General features: G+C 35.8%; 1 protein-coding gene across 25 annotated transcripts in view; it reads right to left on the bottom strand.

The window, feature by feature from the left end:
- Nucleotides 1-12618, bottom strand: part of KLHL32 (kelch like family member 32) — a 118897-nt gene that overhangs the window by 59908 nt on the left and 46371 nt on the right. For 21 of the 25 annotated variants that reach the window (XM_085574880.1, XM_085574881.1, XM_085574885.1 and 18 more), the window contains 2 exons: nucleotides 11122-11229; nucleotides 696-794 (listed from right to left, as the gene is read on the bottom strand). In XM_085574880.1, the coding sequence (XP_085431006.1) occupies nucleotides 696-794; nucleotides 11122-11229 (207 nt within the window). The remainder of the gene's footprint in view (nucleotides 1-695; nucleotides 795-11121; nucleotides 11230-12618) is intronic. The other 4 variants (XM_085574892.1, XM_085574893.1, XM_085574894.1 and 1 more) reach the window with 1 other exon arrangement.

Below are 12618 nucleotides of genomic sequence, written 5' to 3'. Positions count from 1 at the left end.
GCACACCAAGAGCACTGTGCTGATGTGCATCTCCATGCCTAAGTGTTGCCCAGGTGCAGTTAACACATCCCATTTCAGAACTGCTACTGCCATTTTATTTTTAGAAGGTTTTTCACAGACACCCATCAGAGCTGTGTTCTTGCTACCATCATAAGCCATTTCCTATAAAAGCCGAGTACAAAAAAAAATCTTCACCACAACTCAATTTTTTTGCTTGATAAAGGCATTGACATTACAGGCATAAGGCTTATTGAGAATAAGGTACCATTTAAATAAGCCCTGTTCCTTCAGTGAGAGATTGTAGTGCCCTGGAATACATGTCAATATTCTGTTGTGAATTACACATCTGAATTTGTCACAATACTCATGATCCTAATAGGGAAATATCCTCACGTTTGGTACACTGAAGTAGAAGAAAGCAAATTCCTTGATAAAAGGGGGAATCAACCTCCCATGTGCAGATATTAATCAGTGGACCATTCTTGTTTTCAGGAATGAAATGGACAAAATGTATGGAAGGCTAAAGCATCTACCATAAACTGATACCCAAATTATACCCAAAATTCAGTTATCCTGAAATCCAGTTTTTGCTATTTAGATTACACCAGGTATTGTACTAATAGTCTCCTAATGAAATTAGGTTTGAAACAAAAGTGTACCAAACAGAAACAGCTTATCAGGCCAGAAAGCCTCACCTCAATGAGATAGTGAGAACATAAACTGAGAAGCTCCAGCAGCTGTAAATGACTCCCAGCTGCTAGGACATCCTGTATCACCCCTGGTTCCAAGAGGATCTGTAAAGAAGAAAATGGAAAGTTTGTCATCTGGACGATGCATTCAGAGTACTTGTAGAAAATATTAAAGGCCTTTGTTATTTCAAATATTTAAGTCAACATAAAGAACAGAATACAATAAAGCATATAAGGAAGTTTTTACAGAATAGGGATGGATTTTCTAAAGTTCATCTGAATTTCCCAAAGTATTTTTAAACTTTATTTTAGTTATTTTCTTTTTCCTGTGAGAGTCCCTAAGTCACAATACCCTCTAAATCCTTTGAAACTAAACGTGTGCTGTTTAAGACAGAGACTTTTCAAAATAACAGAACTTCCTTTTCTTATCTGTATACTTAGATCCGTCCACATATACTGATAAATCAGGCCAACAGAATTGACTCAGAAGTCTCCACTAATAATATTATTCATGCATGTGAAACACATACAGACTAGGAACACCCTGCCTATTTTGCATGGTGCCACTTTATAATTTTCCTAACCACTGTCTTTATTTTAGAGAGCAGGGCTCTGAAAGCACAATGAGCACATTGCTGGGGAAATGTCAGGAAGGGCTTGGAAACCAAGACTGATTATTCAGTTACTTGCTCACATGAAACTCCTACTCATTTCAATTAAAATCATGTACAGGCAGCAGTAAGGATAATTGGGCCACAGCTCATGGACTGCTGTCTTGGGGTCAGCTTGTTAGAGCATCCCTTTTGGGACACAAAAATGTCTTTGGAAATATGGACACTGGTCAATTTCTTATTAGCTATCAGACTACAAACTATCTAGACTAAAATATTTTAAGTAGCACAACATAAAAAAAAAAAAACAGAAATGCATGAGAAAAATTAAATTTTCAAAGCTGCTCGCTTTATTCAATTTTATCCTTGTACTTTCCCTGGCAACTTTGGTTTCACACCACATGAGGTCAGTCTCTCACTGCTTCACAGAGAAGTAAAGCTTGCTTTCAGATCCTTTTCTTTCTGCTCACACAATTCAGTTTTATGTCATAGTATCATTTGTATACTTCAAGTGCAATGGAATAAGGAAAATGGAAAACAAAAGGAAAGATACTCAACAGCATCTTTTGTAGTTTAACAATTTTGAGGGAAATGAAAAAAAGTATGCATTTCTTCAAGCAAAACCACAAAATATCTCCAACATAATGGATATATTAGGAGGAGGAGAGTAGGCAATTGATCTTTGCTTATATCAAGAACTCATTTACATTGAGTTCTGGCACTGTATGAAATCCTTAGGGCTTGTGCAAATCACTACATTTATTAATACTAGGTTTTAAATGAACATTATATGTCATTTACATACTATGTAAAACATGAAGGTTCTTTATCTAGCCAGAAATTCATGTAAGGATCCTACTGTAAATGAGAATCAGGCCCAGCACAATCCAGGTTTTTGGCTGGTGCTACTGAGGTTGCTATGAATGATGAGAGGTAGTTGAACAGAAAATTAGACTTGATTTCAGTAATAAAAATATCTCCAACAGATATGGATATTAAAAACAAACAAAATAAATAAAAGCATGTCACTCAAGTATTTTCAAGTGAGAACTCAAGGTCAGACTAAACAAGCTGGTATAGACCTTGCAGTGTTTTTTATTTACACATGATTGACATTGAGAAGCTGCTGTCCTATGGCACATTACTTACTAAGTGTCAGCCAGAGAACCAGAACTCAAAGCAGATTAGTACCTTGTAGGCACAGACAAACTATATTTAACTGCGAGAATATTAATGTATTTTAAAGCTACAGCAATCCATTTACAAATAATACTAGTAGCACCATGAGATAAGAAGTAGGACAAAAGGCAAGGAGGGTGGTTGGCTACTGTCTAGAGATGATTTGCACAAAGTCATCAACAAAAATTAATTTCAAAGTGGCAGATGTATTTCCTACAGACATTCTTCAATTTTTACAGCCCTCCTATACCACGCAAACTATATTCTACTGAGAAAACAGAATCACTTCTGTGCTTCCCAAGATAACAGAGGAAAGTCTAGTTTATCTTTTCACAAAACTTTGCTTTAAATTGAACTACCTGATGTTTTATTCAATACTCATTTGGATATAGGCAAAAAATACTAATTAATCCATGCTAAATTTTTACCATTGGGAAAATGCATGCTGGTAAAATCCACAAAGAAAAGAAAATTATAAGTAAAGACGGAAGAAAATATTGCAAGCCTTCCTTCTACTGAAACTGTGGTAATTCACAATTATTCCACACCTTTGTGCTTTTATACAATAAAGAAATTTCTTGGTTTTTATTAATTACCAGCATAGGTGTTTATATGTTATACAGACCTTCCAGCTCAATATTAACAGTAAATGCACATAAATACCACCAAATGCACACCACAAGCACACACAGTGACTGACTCTCCTCTGCTTGTCTAACTCTGAAAACAATAGATCTGAGTTCTACAGAATGATGCTATTGCAATTAAGGAGAGCAAAACTAAGGTCTACAATGGATTCACAACTTCAAAATTCATCATAAATTTTTGTATGAAAAAATAGAGAGAAGCTTAGTCATTTTCTGTAATCCATCCTCAATCCAAACATTATGAGGCATAATTACTGGGGCAGAAACTTAAGAGTAATTTGGACTCATAAAATTCAGACAAAAATGGTAACCTTCACCAGTGAAGAATGTGCTTTCTCATAACACAGGCTATATTAGACTGGTTACTGTACTATTTTTACATTAAGATTAATTAGATGCAATTCAGGTATTGCAACTGTCTGCACCTTACAATCACCCCTCTATTCAATCCTTATTTCAAAGGGCTAATTTTCATTATACTTTCAACTTCTCTTATGATGGTACCCAAGAAAATCCCCTGTATACAACAGGCAGATCTTGCGATACATGAATAACTTTCTTTCCTAAGCCACCAAGCCTGACATACTGCTCATTTTCAAACCAATTTACTTGGACAAACTACTTTGCTCTTACAATGACTGTTTTCAAACAGGAAACCTGCTCCGAAAAGCAGTCTTTCTACTGTTGCATCATGCCACAAACCCTCTGGAGAGGATGCATAAAATACAGTCTGGTCCCTACTGTGATCAGATCCACAGCCCAAAGGATTGAAGCAATGCAAAATCTGGCTGTCAGCAACAGAATGCTGAGGTCACAAGATCCAGAAAGGCAGATTACATAATTTCTTAGATCCATTATTTTTAGACATACAATATTAATCTATCTGGAAACTTATCTGGACATATTGCAGAAAGCTTCTCTTAAAATGCAAGAACTAGAAAATGGTAAATTAAATCTGACCTTGTAAAGAACAATACTGAGGCAGAAAAGGGAACTTTATAACCAGTCCCACTCTTATAGAAACCCAAGGAACTTAACACCCTGCCCCCTATTTTTGTCCTCCAGCCAGCAGTTCAAAACTAGAATTTATTCCCTCTCAGCCCAAGATTTATTTCTTCTTTTCCCAACTCAACCTGCATTCCCTCCAACACCTTAGAACTCTGGGTAAGAGTGGGAAAACACTTAACTGGTATCATTTATCTTGCCTCTCTCTTCAATGTTCTTTGAGACTTGTGGCAACAGAGTATATAAGAACCACCAACCTTTCCCAAGGACACCTACTCAAGTCTCACCTCCACATAATCCAGATCAAAAATGTCCTCCTACTCTTTTAATGCCTCCTGAACCCACCCTCCTACAGTCAACAAAGCCCCATAGGCCTACCAAAAAAAAAAAAAAAAAAAGGTCAGAGCAAAGAGGGCAATAACAGCAATAACAGCCAAAAAAGAATGAAAAGGAAACTCCTTAAACTGTCCTTTCCAACAAATCAACTTACAGCCTGAGGAAGAAGGTAAGATCTAGATTAACTGTCACATCTGTGGAGTCTCATGAGGTTTATATCTGGAAAGAACAACTAAAACATTCTATTCCCTGAATATTGCAGGTCACTATATTTATCCATACATTTTTAAAGACACTAAACAATGGCTGCTTTAGACTCAAGAAGTCTAAACTGCATACCCAGACAAAGACTGAAAGGTTGAAGATGCACTTTTATCACCTTCGTTCCAGCTACTCGTATATCTCCCATCTTTTTCTCATTTCCATACAGCTGTTTGTGGGACAATGGAAAAGTGAGATGGTGGCATGATACACCAATATTATGATGTAACAGTAAGGAAATATATAGTCATATTTAATTTGAGAGAAAATAACTTTCCAAAGACAGCACACTAGCACACTAGTGGCTTCGTAGTGCTTAATGCCAAGTTCTCCTAAGTCCCATTTTCCAAGAATGAGGGAATATGCAGCCCCGCCAGAATATTCTAGAAAGTAAACTGTATGGAATTTAACACAGAAAACAAGAAAAAAAATTCTAAGATTCTTGCCACTCTGAAGAAAAAAAAAAAAAAATCCTCCTTTACTCCACTTGCAGTGATCAGCATTTCAAACAGGACAGGAATCAAACACAAATATCGGTTGTTTTGGCCTGATGGAGATCATTCCATGTGCTTAAGAGCAATCAAACACCTTAACTTTTCTTTTAAAGTAATTTAGACTGCATTTCACTCCCAACTGGATAGCACTTCTGCCTGTCTCCCTGATCATTCATGATTCAGTTGAATACTGATCTCCTTGCACACTGACAAGTGCTGCTTCAAGAAAGTGAGTGAGGAAAAAACATTCTAGTCCCCTGCAGGCAACTGCCCAAAGCCCTGGCACAAAATGTTTGGTAGCACTTGCTACAAAACCCAGATGTCTCATTAGCCAATGCCAGAAAGCATCACGACCAGCATTTCTCTGATACATCATAATATTTTTCCAGATAATTAGAAGAAAATCCATGTTAAGTGCATAAGCACATCATAAAATCATAGCATATTTCAATTTGGAAGGCACCCATAAAGATCATCTAGTTCTATCTCCCTGCTTGCAGGGCTTGCCCTCAAATTGCAGGGCTATCCAAAACTGAACACATGTCCAGACATTCCCTGAACTCTGACAAGCTTCTTATCATGACCACTTCCCTGGAGAACCAGGGACCAGTGTTCAGTGACCTGCCACCTTTTAATTACATCCATCCTGAACTTTCCCTGACATAGATTCACACCACTATTAAGTACCATTACTATAATTAAAGAGGGTTTGGATAAGCAAGACTCCAAGCAAATTCACTATTCTTTGAGAAGGTGTTTCATTACTTTAATCACTTTCAGCACTAGAAAAGCTGTCTTGCCCATAGCTAAATTTCTGTCCAGAGCAAAAAACTGAAATATTTAATTTTCTCTTCAATGTACTGCATAAAGTGAGTTAATTAAAGCTCTGTATTCATCTAAATCTTTTCGACAATCTGTAGCATCTGTAGCTGAACTGTGAACCTAGAATCAAGCTGTAACACCTAGCACTAGATACAGAAACAAGATTATCCTGAGAGAAGTGAAAATGGAAGTGTCCAAATCTAACTAATAAATACATATATATTGCTTTGAAATTGCATTGAAAAATTATATTAAGTATTTGTAATAAGACACAGACCTGTTGTATTCAGTTATCCATGACTTTGACATATTGTCCCCAGCAGAAAAGAGCTGAAATCACTTTTGCTAGGGACAGCAAGTAATTTAATTGAATCATTTTAATCGAAAAGCAGCCAGTGGAACTGCTGCACACAGGATGCAGTAGGTCACTTACCCAAGAAAATCAACCATCACAATACAGCTTTGCAATACACCTCCACCCACAAGAGAGAATTAACACAATAAGGGGCACTAAGATATTGACAGCTGCCTTACTCTGGTCTTAACTAAAAATGGCAGATAAAATACTGGTTGATCACTAGAAAAACTGTCAGCATCAGATGAGGAGGAGAGTTGATGAGAGTCGAGAGCCAAGATTCTACAAAGGAATCAAAGAAATTGTAAGGAAAAACAGTTGTACTTAGAAAAAATAATTATTTCTACTATTTCTTTACTATCTAAGAAGATATTTTACTCCTTCATATTTTTTGTTAAATAAATAGGAAAGCTAAAAGAACAATTTCAAAAAGAAGCTGTAAGATAATACTCTAATCAGGGGTTTGTGCGTGCAAATGTGAAAAATCACATTATGGTACTCTACCAATTCCTAAAACCTGTTTGGTAAAGTAATAATAGCTGTTAAGAGGATGACAGGTTTCAAATTAACTGAATACAAAGCAAAGGCAATAGTTAAATAGGACTCACACTGGTAATGCATTGAAGTAATATTGGGAGCAACATACCTGGAAATAAAATAAAGTTCTAGATTTCTAACTGGAATAATATACCCATATTACCTTTATGGAAATGCTGATGCTACATTAGCATTTTGTGAGTAAAAGAAAACCTGTTAAATAAGTAAATAACAGAAAGTTTAAAGCCTATTTTTCAATCATTTCAAGTGCAACTTTGTATGTGGCTTTTAATACAGGGAAACATTTTAATATGCCATAGTTAGGAAGTAAGGCTGTGTTAACCTTGGGCTAAGAAGGCATCACAGGACAAATTACCCCAAAATTCACTATGGGAGAAAGAGCTGATCATAAAAAGCCTCATATATAAGGGCTCCCTCACTAATTATTTAATTTCAACTTTACTCATTCAGGATATTATAATTTAAAGAAGATATAATTTCTATTGATACAAAAACAAAATATTAGTAGGGAAAAAAAACCAGACCAGCCAATTAGGAAAATGGGACTGCAATTCTGCAATGCAACAAAATAAGGACAGGGATTACTTGCTTTTATAATGCATTTTGAGGTCCTCAAATAAATTTCTATCTAAACAGAAAACAGAACATATTAACAAAGAAGAAAGATCCAAGTATGAAACACTTCAGTACTCATGGGACTCCACACGTATTTTGGTTGAATTAGGATCACAATCATCCACTGCAAATTAAAGCCAGTGCTCCTCTGACTTTTCAGCCAAATACACTGGCCTATTTACAGTGGCTATCCCGTTCCTCCAAGTAAGATTATATCTCTAACAAACAAGTAAAAATTTAAAAATGTAGTAAAAAAGAGTAGAGAACAGTGCCCGTGAGTCTCTGACGCAGTGATTAAGGCTCTTATTTTGAAAGCAGGAACTGTGAGCTCCAAACTCTTTGCCTAGAAATGCTTCGCTATATGAGTATTCTAAAACATATAGTTTGTAAATGGATTGTACTTGATTCATCTCCCTTCCAAGGCACATCTGACACTCACAAAATGCCCTTGTGAGAAGAAAGGGTGACTAATCTACTCACTGAGATTCTGGCCTGGCCTTACCACTGTCAGCTATGAGGCAAAAGAAAGAATGACCTTAAAGCCCTCTTGGGAAGAAAGGACATGGCAACTACAACAGGAAAGAGTCAACTAAAAAGGAAAAGAGTTGTGTCTCTCAATTCTGAATATGGGGATTACATAGTAAAATGCCTACAGACAAGATGAAACATACCTAAGACATTTTTTGCTGAAGATTATATTATTCAAGTATTACTTTAAACATACATGCAAAGAACAAAATCAAAGCCTACTGCCATTCTTTTTGTCAGTTTTTATTTATTTCTGTACCAAAATTTATTTATTTGTAATTATTAAGGACCATAGTAATAGATTAGTTCAGTTGGAGTTATATTATTTATACTTAACTTGAGTTTTGGAACATAGTTTTCTTCTGAACAATCAGTTTTTCACATAAAGCAAAATATTTTCAACAGTAATTACAAAGCTGTCTGCCTAAGTAGACAGGACAATGAAGGTTGTATTTGAAGTCCACAGGAGGATTTCAAATTAAGAAAAAGAGGCAAGGATAACAGAGTTTAATTTCAGATTCCAAGATCATCCTAAAAATTAAACTTATTCATTTTAATAACTTTAAAAACTGCAGACACCAAATACTGCCATCATGTAATATAAAATATTTCCACCAGATGTCTCCAGTATATTAGTTTACACAGAAAGCTGCACTCAATTTGCAGTGTAATGTGCCAAATACAAGTGTAGTCTATCAAAGAAGTAAAGAGAAGAAAACTGCAACTAATTACTTATCTATTTAGACATGGATAGTTTAGGGAGTTCCACAGTGTTACCTAGGGAAATGCCAATTTTTTGAACTAACATTGTGGCCAAATGTGATTAAAAAAAAAAGAAAAAAAAAATAAGGTTAGTTCATGGTTTTTAATTTTAAGAGAGCAATATAAGATTATATTTGGCATGAGTGACTGTCAGATTACTGAGAAATATTTTGTTTGTCTTATAAAAACAGGAACATTTTGCAAACCAAGCTAAAGACAATTCTGTTTTCAGGACTCTCTGATATAAGCACGGAGTAATCCACTTATTTATTAATAGCCTTTGTGGATTACTCCCACTCACTACCTTGAAATGTTCACCCGGATTCTGTCAGTCTGAGTCAGAATACAAGCAATGCTCAATACATACACAATGCCAGAAGAGAATTCCAAGGATGAAAGGAAATGAGACACTGCTAATTCTCAGACCCACTTTTCACTGAGTTGTGCTTCAAAGGCATCTTTACATGATAACTCCTACAGAATCCTTCTCATTTGTCTGGGCATCAAAGTAGCACTTGGTGCATCTGATAGAAACGACAGAGCCAGCCTTGCCTTATAATCACCTCTATGTATGAGCAGCTGTACATACATGCACATCTATATTTAACTCAGGAAAACCACTCACTTACTCAGAGTAGGTTATGCCTGAAAATGGGAGACTCAAAAGTCTCTAAAGGGCCAATGACAGAAGGTACATATTTCCTAGGGATCTGAGGATACTATCCTGGAAGCAACATGGGGTCACTTGCTGGGTTACATAAAAGCCACATCCACCCTTTCAGAGGTTCTCAATGTATTTTACATGGGTTTGTTAGACTTTGAATTTTGCAGAAAGATGGGGAATATCTCTAATCACAGCAGATGGGATGGGTCAGATAGAAATCAATTACAACCCATCTTTTAAAAAGATACTTTTGTTTAACCAGAGTTTTCTATTCAATAATCAACCTATAGTTTTAAATTACTAATATGATGATGTATAGGCACCTAACATTTTCATTTTAATCAAACACACTCATTTTTTAACAAAAGCTTTCAACTGAAAGAAAAAAAAAAGCATACCAATGACAAGTCATGTACTGATCTTCAGCTAATGCACTAATATAGTATGGCATCTCTGTTTATCATTTATATCAAAGATATAATTACACTTTCCAAAACAACCCAAACTCAATATTTTTTCAAAGAAATTCAAGTGCTAATTTCCAAGACCAATGCTAAAGCATAACTGTTTTCTGGGCTGGTGACAAAAATAGCTCCTTTAAAACGAATAATATTTCCCCCCTCTTATTGCTACTTAGTTTCCTTTAAAAAGAAAACAAAAAACCAAAAATCCCACATAAGGCTGAATACTCAATTCACAGTACGGAAGCAGATGCCTTAAATTTTTATAACCCAACAGCTCTTCAGAATATCATAGTATGGATTTAAGCTTTCCTTTTCAAAATTAATTAATAAACGTCACTAGTGCGTCAATGGAGTCAACTGCTGTAGTGATATTCCAGAAATAGTTTGGTTATCTAGAATTTTAAAGTCTAAAGCAAAAATAGCTGGGTGTTCTGAGCCCACTATCTATGAACTCTGTACTGAGACAAAGTCACACAGCAACATTCTTCAAGCATACAGTGCAGAGATAAGGAGATATGGCAGGTCACAAATATTTTTTCCTTTTTATTTCTTTTGGTGTTTGTTTTTTTGTTTGTTTGTTTGTTTTGAGGGCTTTTTTTGGTAAGAGACAGAGAGGAAAGGGGCATCACGCTGCAATTTCTGGAGCACCATAATGAATAGGCCAAAATTAAGATGTATAGCACCTATAAGCATTTACAAAGATGCCTCAACTGCATCTGTCCAGAGAGTAAGAGACTACTTTCCTCCTCAATTATATAATTTGTCAAACACAGCAGAGTTTATAAATATTTATTATAAGGGAAACACTTTTCTTTACACATAATTTAGCAAGGAGATTCAACTTGCATTAAGATTTCATGAATAGTCAGGCAACCACAAAAAGGGTTTGCAAGCCCTACATGGTTCCCTACCTGACAATGATGCACATAAAGCAGTGTTTTTATTAAACAATCTTTCTAAAGAAAAGAAATCTACCACCAGTATAAGAAAATTAAGATCTATTAAATCAAAATAGCTTGTACTGAGCATTGCACAAGAAAAGTATTTTTCAGTATCTTCAAAAAGGTCATAGTAAATTTTTATTGCAGTTGCTTTTGATTGTATTTCTTAATTTGAAGAACTGTACAATACCTGTCCAGTATATGCAAAGTCCAGGGCTTGTTTTAAACCAAGGCTTGTGACACCATGTAAATTCACCTCATCAGCTTCACTCTCAACCATGCAGAGACTGAACATTGCCTATGGAAAAGAACCAGAGATGCCATTAAGCAATTTTAGAAAAGAATTCCAAATAGCAGCAGCCTTGAGAGTCAGAAAGAGATCTATACCTAGTTTTCAGTAACATCACAGCAATCTTGTAACTGAGTCTTTTTATCATTAAAGAAATACAAAAACTTATTCTAGATAAACAGAGAAATCGTTTTCTTCAATATACATATACTTCTTAAGTAACTCATGTGAAATCAGGGAGAACAGTCACACAATAAGGTATAATTCAATAAAAAAGGTAACTAGGCTCTGGAAAAAGAATAATCTAGACAAGCACCAATAAAAGTAATACTTATGTATAGTATCATTGTGTATAAGAAGGAGCAATAAGCCATACACAACTACTTGAGAAGGGGCAGTTAAAACTGTATTTTAGAAGCAATCCTTTTCAAATAAGCATCTCAGTCTGGAACATGAGCAATGCAGTAGTGAGCTTATTAAATGAAGAGGAATGATGGAGATGCAGACACCTAAACTTACAATCTCCCCTTACTTGTTATTGCCTCAGTTTCTCATATCATAAAGTCTAAACTGAAGACAGGCAAGGTGCTATGGAATTTCCCTGAATATACCACTGAGGAGAGCAACTCTCCCTTTCATCCAGATCATTTGTCTTCAGCATCTCCCTGGAATGAAGCAATCGTACTCAGTCTCTTGAATCCTTGTGAGAATCTTTTTCTTCTCATCTCCATTAAACTTCTCTGCCCTTCAGTCTTCCCTCCCAACCTGTATTCCTGCTACACTACCTCTACTTACCATTCCTTTCCTTCTTATCAGCCCCATTCTCCATTCTTTGGCACCCTCCCACACCTTTTTAACAAAATACACCACTCAGAGTTTCTAAACAGTAAACTGTGAACAAATAAACTGAACAGTTCTGCCATCTGGCACTACTAAAGAACGTGTAAACTTATCCCCAGTAGGCTTCATGCTATACTCAATGCCATTACGGAGGCTACCAAACTACACCTTGGGGAACTCCAGTAACAAAGCACTTCTCATGGACATAATCCCTGCTACCTTCCTTCTATACTCTAGCTGATACCTGCAGAAGCTGAGACAGTCAACAAGCTCACTGGACTTCATATGTGCAATCTGTCCACCAAGCAGTGCTGAATTTGAAGGGAAAAAAGCTCTACCCTCTCTAACTATTTAGCACATATGAATGACTACATCATTGTTACCCAAACTTTTCCATGTTTCACCTAGACTCAGGTGACTTCAAGAACTGAGTACTTCCTGCAAATAAGTAATTTCTTCAGAAAATATTTGTACTTTTCATCATTAAAACACCATAATTTGGCATTAATCTGTCTCCTGGAAATCATCCAATATAAAGAAGAATTACATTTATCATAC

This window comes from Lonchura striata, chromosome 3 (genome assembly GCF_050655825.1).
Source record: "Lonchura striata isolate lonStrDom1 chromosome 3, ASM5065582v1, whole genome shotgun sequence".
In the NCBI taxonomy this organism is placed as follows: Eukaryota; Metazoa; Chordata; class Aves; order Passeriformes; family Estrildidae; genus Lonchura; species Lonchura striata.
Note: the sequence above shows the minus strand (reverse complement) of the source record. Positions and strands in the feature narration are given on the sequence as shown.